Here is a 13889-nt window from a genome sequence, read left to right as displayed (position 1 = left end):
AACCCAGTGCCTGAATTGTGAGCCTTAACTGTATTCTCTCCTAGAGGGTTCTGTGATCCATTAGCAATGTCTGCCACAGGCACCCATTTGCAAGCAGAGCATTAACATGTGCTCTTGTTCTCAGACCATAGATCCTTAAAGTTGCTGTTTTTAAAAGTTCCCATGCCAGCTTTCCAGAGCAAGTGTTCAATTTTGAGAAGCCTAAAGGGTATTAGTAAAGTAAGAGTTGGAAGTTTTCTAACTATGAGCTACAGTCTAGAGAAAAGTATGTCTAAAAGCACATGAGCACTTTAACTCTTAATTATTGGCCCCTTGGAACTCTGACTCAGATTAAAAAGCACAGCCTTGGGAGTAAGGGATGGGTCTGGCACCCAACTGTACTACTTGGAATAATTTCTTTAATCACAGGCGGTATTGTTAATGCCTCAGGCCCATTTTCCTTTGTTAAGGCTACGCTAATCATACCTGTCCTGTGGGGCTGTCCTGTGGACTGCTCAAGACAGTGCCTGGAAAGTGCTTGCTGACAGCTATGAAAAGTACTAGAACCTTACACATAAGGGAATTAAAAACATAATAGTCAGAAAGTTAGTGTTACTGCCCAGGTCTCTGTCCTCCTCTTTCCCTGAAAAGGTACTGAGTCCTTCAGGGTGTGTCCTGAAGAATGCTTGGGGTACAGAAAGCATAGCTGTGGATCTTGTGAAGTGTAAGGTTATACCAATGTCACAGTATTACTCTGTCTATTTCAGGCTAGCCTTTCAGACCTGTGTAGGAAATAGGCAAGATAACTGGGGGCCTTGCCATGTGCTGACCCCCAAGACTAGTTAATTAGTCTTTGCATCCCTTCAGTACAACCCCCTGACAGTGAAGCAGGATTCTGTCTCATGGGTACAGACCCCTCCTGTACCTGGACAGCTCTATGGTGACGTAAAGGACATGACTTGGCCTTGGCTTTCCTGGTCCTCATGGCTGAGATGCAGTTGTAAAGTACACCCTGCCCTTAAGCCCAGCCCGAGAGAGCCAGTGGTGACTTTGGTCTCCTGATAGGGAACACAGGTAAAGACGGCCAAGCCAAAGGCTTCCTTTGAAGACCCTGCATGGGCAGCCATCACATCCGTCTCCATCTCAGAACTGTCATCTCTGATGAAATAGTGAACCCACCTGGTTCTGTAAAGGAGAGTGCATGGTTCTGAGTGTCCTGGGTTCTCTGGAGCTAGACCTTTGGTGTCCTCTAGGTAGGACATGGGCACGTGGAATCCTAGGCTCATCATCCCCAGCAGCACCCTGTTTGCAGAGTGACTGTGCTCTGGGACAAGGTGGAACATCTGCTGCAGTCTGCAGAAACAGCCTGTGGGACGCTCCAATTGTTCTTACTTGGAGTCTGAGCTCGGTCTTCTTACGTCACATTCCTATCTTAAAAGCGCAGAGGTGAAGGAAATAAATAGCAGTTAAAATATACATCCTGGTCAGCAGAGAGCTGCAGGGAAGAAGGGGCGGTCAGCAGGACTATGGCTGAGGTGTGGCACCTTCCGTGACCTGAGTGCTGTACACACTTGGAAGCCCTCTTCCCCCTTGCTTGTACAACTATAAACTGATTTATGAGGCAGCCCTGTGTCTCGGTACTCATGTATCCCAGGCCCCCCAAACACACACAGCAGCCACAGGCACGGTGAGAACATCTGTGTCAGAACACACTGTCATACAGACAAGCACTCGGATGCCCTGCAGAATAACTTCAGCTGTTTTTCTCTTGATTTTTACCTTCTTATCTTATAAAATCTACCCAGCCTCTTGTAAAATGAACGGGCTTCACTTCTCCTGATTACTCCAGGTTTCACCAACAAGACTTCTCTAGATGGGGACAGGTGACAAAGTTATCTGTCAGTGTTTCCTACCCGGAAAGCACAAATAGCTCATTCCAGACAGAGGTAAAGACTGCATGCTGGGCCCCACCCAGCCCAGTACAGCCCTGTTCTCAGTGCAGAGCGGGGACTATTGGAACCATCCTGCCTGGCAATGAGGTCCCCTCTGTGAGCCCAAGGGAGTGGGGCTTGGCTTGCTGATCAGGATCCAGTGCACTCCAAACATATGGCCAGTTATGGGGCAGATGTCCCAAATCAAAATGCAAATACACAAACTTTTCTAAATTCTGTTAAGATGATAAAGCCACTAAGGCCTCAGTCAGGTTTGGAGGCCAGGTGGCACTGTAACCTCCAAATACGAGGACAGGTTTCCAGTAGGGTAGTTACAGAAGCATCCTTCATAGTTTACAGTTGAGGTCAAGACCAGTCAGAGACGTGTTGGCTTAGCAGGATCTGTGGGCACAAGTACAGTGTGACTACCAGGTACACAGTGACTGTAAAGAACTCTTCTAGTGCCATCAACAGAGGAAGATTCTCCAGGGTGCAAGTAGGTGACACTGTTCATCTGTGTCAGATGCTGTTCTAGTTACTGGCCCAGTGTAGCTATGGCCTTGCCCCTAAATTGATAATCTAAGATGGAAGCAGACAAATAAATAGATTATCCTAATTCACTGTGATGCGTATTCTGAACAGAATCGTAAAATAATAATAATAATGCTACTGGCTTAGAAATCCGTGAAAAATAATTTCTTCCTAAAGAGATGTCCAGAAGAGTATGAAGCGAAAATGTCAAAGGATGGGTCAGCAAAGAGAGAATGATAACTAGATTTCAATTAGGTCAAAGGTGGGCAGAACAAGGACTTTAATTTCCCAGTCCTTAAAAGGAGGCAGGCTTTGTCCAGGGACTGAGTGTTGGTGGGCAGGGTCTTCTCCAGGTTGCTAGAAGTATTTCATCTGGAAACTCAGAGCCCCTTGCTTCACCTTTGGTGGGATGTGTGACCGTAGAGCACAGCGGGCAGCTGGTTTCTTGCATCCAGCCTTACCAGGCTTCCTCTGTTTTGTGTCTGTCTGTGTTTCTGCAGCACGGAGTCCGGTCTTTTCCCACTTATCCTCTTCCCTCCAGGGGCTCTGGACCATCCGGGCCTACAAGGCTGAAGAGAGGTGTCAGGAGCTGTTCGATGCCCACCAGGACCTACACTCAGGTCTGTGTGTGTCTGGAAGTGGCCTCAGAACCTGGAACCTAGTGCTTGCGTAGCAGGTAGCTTCTCTGCCTGCTGCTGGGCACTGCCCAAGTCCACCTTCGTGCATCTTCCTGCCTTTCTGCCCTTGGGCTTTAACTCATAGTATCTCTTTCTACTTTCCTGCTTTACCTCTGCCTGTTTGCATGGTCCTTCATCTCAATGCCCTGCGCTGTCTGTCCCTTTAGGGCACGGCTCAACAAACACTTTTTTTTCTTTTTCTTTTTTGCAGAAGGCTACCTAGCAGCAGCTCTTTCCTGTGCTGCTCTAACACAAAAACCAGTATAGACAGCATCTCATTCACTGTTCATGCTCCCATCAAACTGTTAATAAACAGATGATGAGCACATCTTGGCCCACAGGCTATGGATTACTGACCCTTGATTTTATACTTTGAGCATGTGAGACTTCAAAAGTGACAGAGAAAATCAGTGTTCTGGTGAACAGAATCTCTGTCCAGTGGATGTGTATTATTATTTGTATCGTTGAAGTTTCCTTTCACTTAGACTGCCAGATTTCCCCTGAATATACAAAATCCTGGCACATCTTTCCAATCTCTATTTTTTTTATGCCTGCGTGATTCTTGCAGGTCCTTTTTAGGAAGACAGTCATTCACCTGCAGCCCCTAAGCACCTTGCCTCCTGTGCAGGATCCTCTCACTATGGAAGGTGCTAGAAACAGATTGCAAGCTGTGTTCTCTGCTACTGAACTGAGAACCTTCTCTATGTGAACTGGTGACTTCACACGGTAGCCTGGCCTTGCAAGACCATTTCTTCCATGATTTTTATTTGCTTGTTTTGGTTTGGTTTAGTTTTTAAATTACAGTTGTGTTTCTGCCTATCACCTCTGGGTTGCATGTTCTAGCGCAACTTTTTTGCAAAGCCTCTGCACAGTTTTGTGTAAGTATCATGAATGCATTGCCCAGCTTTCCAGAACCTTCAGGTTCCTCGGGTGTGTGGCTTAACTGTGGTACTCTGTTTGCATTGTCATGCTGCTCACATTCACTGCAGTTCATGTGGGTTTTGTACTTACGCATCATGCTTGTTCTGGTTCCCAAATACAGAGGCTTGGTTCTTGTTCTTGACGACATCGCGATGGTTTGCTGTGCGTCTGGATGCCATCTGTGCCGTCTTTGTCATTGTTGTTACCTTCGGGTCCTTGATTTTGGCACAATGTAAGTGCAGATGTGAATAACAATTTATGGTATGATTACAATTTGTAGCTGTGTTTACAGTTATTAAATTAAACTCTTGCCACCTTGTGTAATGGTACATACTGTTTTTTTCTAATGAAGTGTATTAGAGCGTTTACAGCGTGTCAGCATGGATACAATTCCAGAGTGTGACCCATTTAGAGGAGTCATTGGGTCTTGACACATCTCTTTTATTTTCCTTTGAATAGCCTGAGATCTATGCAAATGACACTCTGGAAAGTCCTGGTTATATTTGGTAGTTGTGAGGCAAAAACTGAGATTACTATTAAGCATTTTGTCCTTAGGGCTTTAGATTTGTTTTGGGGCTACTTAGATTAGTGGCGGAGGTGCCCGTGTACTGCACTGAGACAGAATCTCAGCAGGAGTGTTGCTGTCATTGCCAGGTGGGTACCAGACCACCAGAGGTGGCACGTGTGGCGTGAATTCACCATCCCTAACTTCACTCATGGCACCACTGAATTATGGTATTTAATAATAGAACGATGGGAGTAATATTTTACTATGTAAAGCATTGTCTCTTGGACCCCAATGCCTTGTTTTTAGTGGTCTTCCATGGTGGTTGCCCTGGATGTAGAACATGTGGGGTGACATAATGGGTGGCAAGACCGTAATGATATATGTCTGAATAATGACATTGTTCCTCACATATCTAATGCTGTTTTTTCAAAACTATGCTGATCCTGTTGAGATTAATAAACTCATTCAATAAGCTTTCTGAAAGCATACTGGGTTTTTAAAATTACATCACAATCTCAATCAACAGATAGTAGAAGTGTAACTATTACTATCATCATACACAACTTGCTGGGTCCTCTTGGTAGAGTGGCAGAGGGTGCACATTTTGCAAATGAGATTGACTTTGTTTCCTCCTTCCTCCGTGTAGCTTTGAGTGCTGGGCAGGTTGGCTTGGCCTTGTCCTACGCCCTCACCCTCATGGGGATGTTCCAGTGGTCTGTTAGACAAAGCGCCGAAGTGGAGAATATGGTAATGTTTATCTGAACGTTCTTGGCCTTTTCAAGTCTCTTTGCCATGAAATGGCATAAAAGCAGTTCTTATGTAAAATATTAAAACTGTTATTTTTAATCGTAGCTTACAGAGTTTTTTAAAATCCTTCCTCCATCTGTTTAAAGTTAATGTAAAATAAAATATATACATCTTTTTCTCAGCCTCATGTATGCTATGTCAGCAGGTTTTATATTCATTACAAGCTGTCTTCAAATGTAATAAATGTCTCTGTAGGAGGCAAGTTCTGAAATCCTAGAGAGGATATAAGCTAATTTCTTAGAGGCCTGTTTATTTTTGTTTCTTAATGGGTAATTCCTCATTCTTGGTAAAAGAAGAATTTAATATTTTGAAGTTGTTTGTTTGTTTAATTAATAGGTCTCCCCTACTTCCTTTCTCCCACCCGCCCACCCTTACAGTTTTAGCATTTCTTCTATGTGAAGAGCACAAGGCAGAAAGCCCAGAATTTGCCGAAGTTTCTTTCTAGTAGACTAAGCACCTCTTTAATATGCTCCTCCAAGGAACTAAGCCCGAGGTTGTTTAGGAGAGACTTAATCGATATGTAAATTACTTCCTCTTTTAAATATTTACACCTTCTCCTAGAGAGAGATAAACAGTCAACATGAAATATTTCCATTTTGTTCTTCCCATAGAGTAGATATCGCAATGAGATTTGACTGCTGACTTCACTGATGTATAGCAGGTGACCACAGAAGAACCTTGATTGGCCATAAATAGTCCTTGCTTTTACAAAATCCTCTTTGTATTCAGTCTTAGACTATTGAAGGAATTAGTCATAAGTGAAGGTGTGACGCCATGACCAACACAATAGCAAAGCATCAAGATCATTCTCCATCTTTAGATGTTAAGACTTGGGGTATCCTCATCCAGCTGTGTGTGGGTTACCCTTGATCTCAGAGCATAGCACAAATATCTTGGACCCCCACAAACAAGGTTCTCCAGTCGTCACCTGTGTGGGTGCCATGTCTCTTTCAGATGATTTCAGTGGAGAGAGTGATTGAATACACAAATCTAGAAAAAGAAGCACCTTGGGAATACCAGAAACGCCCACCACCAGGCTGGCCCCATGAAGGAGTGATCATCTTTGATAATGTGAACTTTTCGTACAGCTTAGATGGGCCTGTGGTGCTAAAGCACCTGACAGCACTCATTAAATCAACAGAAAAGGTTGGTTCGAATCATCTTGCTTCTTCTAAGTTTCAAGTAAAATAAAAGGTTTAGTGCCACCTCTGCTTGTAAGCTTCCTGGTGGACCTATTGTCTGTCTGTGGGTACATGTGGGATCGGTGATGGTAGAGATGAGTCTTCCTTGGGAAGGGACAGTGGAATGAGGAGGCCAACATTTCCTTCTTGATGCTGAGAGCTGCTCGTGTAGTTGCTGGGCCCTGGACACCAGGATTAGGGTTTAACCTGGCTCAGGCTACTTGGGATGCTATTTTTGAACATCTAATTATTTGTGATTATATCTAGAAAATCAACTCTGGCTCCTTGTCACTGAGGTTCCTGTGTCTAATTCCTGCCAGGTCTTGTTCCTCATGTCACTCAAATGATGTTGTCCTTCATCCCCTGTCCTTTTCATTAGTCTGTCTCATCTCCTCCCCTATACTTTGCTTCTGCTCTGCTGGCCTCCCACAGCTTCCTGTCTCTGCCTAAAACATGGATCTGGTGCTCACGTGACTTCCTTCTGGCTCCTGGGCTGGGTGAGCCACTACTGTGACCTTGTTCAGACCCCAGGCCCAGGCCTCTCTGGCCAGAGCTACATAGCCAGTTCTCAACCACCAGGAAAGAGTGCAAGAGCCATAGTGCTGTCAGTGCCCAGCAGTCAGAGCCCCAAGCTGTAGGCACTATGGGGCCCAGAGTCCATGAAAGAAAAGCCGGGGGGGGGGGGCGCAAGAAATAATGGGAAGGCTTGGGACCTGGATATCTCAGCATCTACACCACCACTGTGTCGATTTCACCCCCTGGGGCAGGCTCCTGGTGAGACTAAACCAGAACAAAGCAAGGAGAGAGTCTTCCACTGGCCCTGGCTCCTGACATGGGCACGACCTCCACACCATGGTGTCCCCTGTCCTCCCAGACTTAACTGTTCTCCCAGCCACTCATGCACACTTGCTCCTGACTTTGGAGACCCTTTCTTGCTGCTCTTGGGGTGCAGAAAGCTTCCTCATTTTCAGCATCAGTGCAAATATCTGTGCATCTCTGAAAGTATCCGTTCTTCCACACCACCCTCTATAGACTTGTAGATCTTATTTGTTGTACACGCAGGTTCGTGGCAGCATTATCCATAACTGCTGAAAGGTGGGAGTAGCTTAGGTAACCATCGACAGTTAGATGAATGGTTGAGCCCTACATGTCTATTCCCAGTGGAATGTTATTTAGTCTTCAAAAGAAAGGAAATCCTGACTTGTGCTACAACAGGGATGGGACTAGAGGATATAGTGTTGAGTGAGAAAAGCCAGACATGGGAACAACATGGTACGAGTCCACTAATGTGCAGTGCTGAGAGTGATCCAAATACAATGGTAGTTGCCAGAGGCAGGGAGCTGGGAATGGGAGGTTGTTTAACACGTTCCTGCCTGTACCACTGGTGGTACATGCATGACCCTGCCGTGGAGTGGCTTGTACCAGCAGAGCGGACTGCCCCCTGCCCCGTGATGGGACAGTTGTGCATGTAACCACTGATAGTTCAAGCTGCCCAACAGCGAGACATGCAAATCATAGCCCAGCGTGAATCTGTTAGTGGGTACAGAGTTCCAGTTTTGCAAGGTAAGAAGAGCTCTGAAAGTGGATGGCACTGAAGGTCGCACTGCAGTGTGACCCTATTAATGTACACTTAAAAGTGGTTATTGTGGTGAATTTTAGGTCACTTTACCACAATTTTAAAAAATTTTGTGGGGCCTGATGACACATACCTGTACTCCCAGTACTCAGGAAACTGAGGCAGGAAGATCTTCACAAGTTTGAGATCATCCTGCGCTACATAGTGAGCTCCAGGACAGCCTGAATTACATAATCTTGTCTCAGAAAACAAAACAAAACAAAGCAAAACTCACAGTTACAAAAGAGACTATCATGGTGTGATTTGTATTCTGGTTTGTATCTTGTGGTACCTTGAGGCTTCCTAAGGCTGGGAAATACTTTCTATTCATCTGCTTCCCCAGTAAATGGCGTTCCTTGGGGCACATGGTGAGTGCCGAAGCAGCTGGCTGTGAGCATGAGTAATACTGGGTAGATACCTGTGATAGAACAGGTTTGCAGAGGCAGCTGTGAATGGCTTACTGCCTGGATGGGAGCGTTGAACCCTTTCTTTTCCTCTTCCTCCTCCTCCTCCTGTTCCTCTTCTTTCTTCCAGGACTGAGCATGCAACTCAGGGCATGCACCAAGGGCTCAACCACCGAGCTACAGCTCTTGCCCTGCAGTGCCAGACACTTCAGGAGCTGCTCCTTTAAACCCTTTCCACTCCAGGCCCTTGAATGGCCTCCACTCAGTCACGGTGTAATGAGTGATACCTTTGCAGCATGAAAGAATGAATGTACCAGTTGGTACCCAGAGGGAACAGCTTTAGTAAACCATCAGGCAAAAACAAAATCCTAATTATTTCCTCAGCTTCCTGGCAGGGCTAAAGGTGGTGAGGAAAACTTTGTGGGCCAGACGGGAGCTGCAGCTCTAAACACACACCTGACTCTCAAACTGTGGGGACATTTGCGTACTTGCAAACAGCGTATCAGGTCCAGCGCTGCCCATAACATTCTGTTAATTTGTACATGCCTCAGATATCCCTGGAAGCCACAAAATACATGAAACTTTGTACAACTAGAAATCCATATGTCCCCAGATTATTGTCTTTTTTTTTTCTTAAAGATTATTCAATCTTAAAATCCCCAACACCCAGGGTTACTTGAGATGCTAAAATGCTTGAAGATAAACCAGACTTGAAGACTGCATTTTAGCATCTACAATACTTTGACTTTTGATTTGTGTTTTGAACGACTCGGTAGTTAGGGATTATGTCCAGGGCATGTCCTTGTGGGATGATTGCCCTCTGCTTGTGACCCTGGGGTGTCATCTCCTCTGCCCCTGTCCAGTTCCTGGTTTGCAGCCAACCCTTTGGTCTTAGATTTGATCAGGAGAGGCAACATTCAGGGAAGACCCTGGAATGTACCGGCGGCAGAAAAGGAGCTTCATTTTCTCCCCAGTTTCCTCTGTTGAGATTTCTAGAAGTTACAGTAAATAGGAAAATATAATCGGCACTAAGCAGATTGCTAATTTAGGGAAGAAATTGCAAGTAAAAATAAAGACCAAAAATGAGGTAAATACCATCCGTGGCTTCCAGGTTAGATTTTAAACACTGGCTGCATTTTTTCATTTAGATGATTTTGTGGTTGATTTGATCATTTTAGAAAGTACTGGGCCATTTTAAAGCATTTTCCAGCTCTAGAGGTAGATTGATTTTGGTTTGTTATTCTTTTTTTTTTCTTGCTCAGAGCTATTACTTGGATAATACATTTTTACAGATGTGTACTAGACCTTGCTGTAATGTGCAAAAATATTAGTTTCCTGCATTTTTCCCCTTTTTACATTTTCCCCTTTTTCTCAGGGAGCCCTCCTCTCTGGGCCTGGTGCTCCCAATTCCTGGCCTGCTCCCCAGCCCTTGCTGGTCCAGCCACACCTTCTTCTTCTGGGAACTTCTTAGAAATGCAGATGCTCAGGCTCCTCCAGCCCTATATAGTCAGATTCACATTTGCATGAGACCTCCAGCAATTTTTCATTACCAGTAACTCATAGTTTCCAAAAAACTTCCTTCAGCACCTTGGAATTGAGCCCTTGGGTTATCCTAGCATCTCCCACAAGTGACGATGAGACTCTAGAAAGTCCTGGACCACTTACTACTATGTAGATTTTTTAAAACTTTATATTCTGCAAGCCCTAAGTTTATATTATGGTTTAATTACGCATGATCCCAGGTGATGCTTTTATGTGCCTCTTTCCAGTCAAGCCTGTCTTCTGCTGCAGAACACTGCATCTCTGATCCAGCTGTCCCCACATGCCTGTCCCTGGGTCTGTATCTCACAGTACCCCACTCAAGCGCTGCTAGATGTTGAGTGCTTTTCACTACCAGAGGGCATAAGAAAGTAGCTTCACTGCCCTAAACGGGGGACTGGGTCTGTCTTACCACCCAGGTGACCCAGCTGCATATTTCTCCCCAGCCTCCACGGTGGGCACCAGTCCTCCTCAGGACAACCACAGTCTTTGCGCATTCTTGTCCTGCCCCTGCCGTCATGCCCACCTGCATCTACAGTAGGTTCTACATGCCGAGAGATAGGTCTGCATGGAACCACACCTCTATCCGCTCTCCTGCCTAGGGAATCTGGTGCTGGGCCATCAGAGAGGGCAGGATGCAGGCCAACCTTCGTTCTAGTTGGACTCAAATTATTTCATAAAGAGTCATTAATCTTAACTAAGCCTTTTTTTTTCCTCTGGCAAAATGCAAATAATGGGACCTCACACTGAGTACTGTAGAGACTGACACCTTGATTAAAGGTTGCTGTCATTATCCTGGGGTGCAAGATAAACGTACCCACTTAAAAGGCATAGCTTGTTGTCTGCCCCATAAAAATGAAGTGTCAGCCACTGGCTGCCCTATTTATACAGTTATAGGAGTCATCTGCCGTATCTGTCTTCTATTCATTTATTGTATACCTGAAAAATCTGATGCTAATTCTAAAACTTTCTCAAGCCTGAGTTAAACTTCCAGCTTCCTATAGAACTCCTGTTTTTCACAGGACACCACAGCTAATACCAATGGAAAAAGATGTGTCCTTCCCTTGGCACTTGTAACCCAGCAGAAGGAAATAAGTAGTAGCTGGGTACGGTGGTGCACACATGCAATCCAGTATCCCAGGAGGCTGAGGCAGGAGGATCACAAATTTGAGCCTCCCCTGGGCATTTTAGTGACTTAGCAAGACTGTCTGGAGGAGAAAAGAAAAAGAAAGAAGGATAGGGAGCACAGAATGGCTACTTTATAAGACGGAAAGTGGTCACAGTTTATAGATGTTTAGGTAAAGACATCTATTACAGGTGGAAGTTGTCCACATGAGGGGACAGGTAGACTACTTCTATGGGATTCACCACTTGGAACAAACCTGAAGATAGTGGCTAAGATTTCAGCAGGAGGAGATGTGTGTGAAAGGCACTGAGGTGAGAGACCACCTTACGGTGAGCATAGGGCCAGGAGTCCCTGCAGATGAAGACTTGGGCACCTTCACAGGACACAGGGTGGGGGGACCTACCTACCAGGTGTGTGACACTTATTGTCAAGTTCAGGCCTCACGATAAGGTAGGGGCCTCAAGGAAGTGCTGTGGTAGATAAGGATGGAAAGGTTGGTCAGGAGAATTTGGAAGTGTCGATGTTTGGTGTGGGGCACCAGGTACACACCTCACAAGGGGAGTCTGAAAAGCCAGTATACAAAGATCCCAGCAGGGAGGCATGCAAGCCAGCAGCCTGATGCTGTACTAGCAGGACATGGTGGGGAAAGTGATTCTACTTTTGCAGACCAAACTAATGTCAATTCAGAGAAAGTTACAAGGTGCAGCTTTGCAAATGAGCAGGGAGCCGGGTGGCAATGGGAGAACCCTGTTACTGAACAGTGAGTTGGTACCTATCAGCTGCCTTTGAAGACATTTGTATCTGTTGCTCATTTGTATCAGTTCCATGTCTGAAAATTGACCTTAGGGAAATAATTAAGGTTGCAAAGATTTAGCTTCCATGGTACTTAACATGGTGTTACTTATAATAGCAAAATATTAGCCTGCACATTCACCAATAGAAAGTTCATTATATAAATGATCATATATACTGAAATATTTATATGGTCCTTAGAAGACAAAATTTTTATTAAGTAATACATGAAAACAGAGGAGAGCCATGGTAAAAAGGCTAGCTTTCCAAAGACAGGTTTAAAGGCACACTTCTCATTTTGTTTAAATGTATGAGTTTGTAACTTTAGAAACACACACACACACATATACCCACAGTACACCCAGATAAGAGGAATTGTTCTATCAGAGTGCTGGAGTTATGGCTAATATTTGTATACTTTTCCAGTTAATTTTCACTGATTATAATTGGGAAGAGTTTGGTTTATTTTGTTTTTAAAAGCCTTACACTAACGTAATAGCTGCTGGAATTAAAACAAGGGCACTGAGTCAGGAAATAAACAGAGAGTCTTCACGGCTGTGATACCAGGATGCCTTTGGAGGACACTGGGAACAAAGTGGGCATTAGAAGTCCAGCGATCCCTGTGGGAACATCTGGAGCGGCAGCTGTAGAGGGAGATGCTGGGTATGGATCCTGCTGGATTTGACAGATGGAGAGAGCTCTGAGTTAATGTCTGATACGTTGATGCGGTTTTCAGAGCCCAACCTTCGCCCACAGAGAAAACATAAAGGGGCTATTACAAAGTGATTAAAATGAGACTACTGGGTCTTACCGGGTTTTTCTGGTGGCATGAATTAGCAGTTGCCTCGCCTGGCATCTGGGAAAACCCGTTGGTGACCTGTGATAGTCTTTCAAACCATAGGTTTTTGTTTTTGTTGTTTTCTGTTTTTGAAAGAAAGAAAAACAAGAAGTTTTGTTTTCTGACAGTTCTGGAGGCTGGACCTTCAATAGCAGCTCACCACTAGGATTGGCTCCAGTGTGGCCTGGCAGGGCTCACAGATGGTCTTGTCCTCGTATCCTCGTGTGGACTTTCTGCATGCATTTAGACTGAGAGGGAGCTCTAGTGTCTCCTCCTTTAAAGACACCAGATCCACCGGACTAAGGAGCCACCCTATGACTTCATTTACTTTAATTATTTCCTTAAAGGCCCTGCCTCCTGATGTATTTACACTGGGGATTACGGCTTAAACACTGGTTTTGGGAGGACGCATTTCAATCCATAGTATTTGTGATGTTTCATTGAAAATTGGGCCTTTGAACTAATACCCATCTTACTTCCAGTACCCTCCGAGAGAAGACCACGTCTGTGCAAGGGAAAATCTCCAATAATAAACCTGACTTGAAGGCTTACAAGCCTACTAAGCCCTTTTTTGAGGCTACCAGATTATAGTTTTGATGACTTTGAGTAACAGAGAAACCTAGGTTTTCTTTGAGTTGCTTTTAGTTATCCTCACTTGGGCTTGAACCTGCGGTTGCATGTAGCTCTTGGTATTCCCTATGTGAAGGGGCTCATCTGGCTATTTACTAATGGTCTGCAGAGCTTTGGGCAGGTGCTAGTTTTCCATGGAGTCAGTAGCTTTTGAGTTCTGAGTGTTCAGACGTCCCACAGACATGGCATCTGCCTGCATCTTGGTGCACAGCTGTTTACACGTGAGAAGGCCCAGAGAAGACAGACACACACATGAGCCATGTGCATTTGCCCTGGGACACACAAATCCATGAGCTCAAAGTGGTCCATCTATAAAGTGCAGAGCAGGACTCCTATGAGGTAGATTATGACTGTAAAGATATTTTTAAACTTAGATAAAGCCACTTCTTATATTTAACCTCTGTAAAGAT

General features: G+C 44.8%; 1 protein-coding gene across 3 annotated transcripts in view; it reads left to right on the top strand.

Moving 5' to 3' along the window:
- Positions 1-13889, top strand: part of Abcc4 (ATP binding cassette subfamily C member 4 (PEL blood group)) — a 228956-nt gene that overhangs the window by 177119 nt on the left and 37948 nt on the right. For all 3 annotated transcript variants that reach the window (XM_063246938.1, XM_003477614.5, XM_063246937.1), the window contains 4 exons: positions 2942-3061; positions 4161-4271; positions 5194-5294; positions 6309-6500. In XM_063246938.1, coding sequence (XP_063103008.1) covers positions 2942-3061; positions 4161-4271; positions 5194-5294; positions 6309-6500 — 524 coding nt within the window. The remainder of the gene's footprint in view (positions 1-2941; positions 3062-4160; positions 4272-5193; positions 5295-6308; positions 6501-13889) is intronic.

The sequence above is a fragment of the Cavia porcellus genome, unplaced genomic scaffold (assembly GCF_034190915.1).
Source record: "Cavia porcellus strain 051 isolate PalLab524CR breed Dunkin Hartley unplaced genomic scaffold, mCavPor4.1 scaffold_4, whole genome shotgun sequence".
NCBI lineage: Eukaryota > Metazoa > Chordata > Mammalia > Rodentia > Caviidae > Cavia > Cavia porcellus.
This window is presented reverse-complemented; position numbering and strand designations above follow the sequence as displayed.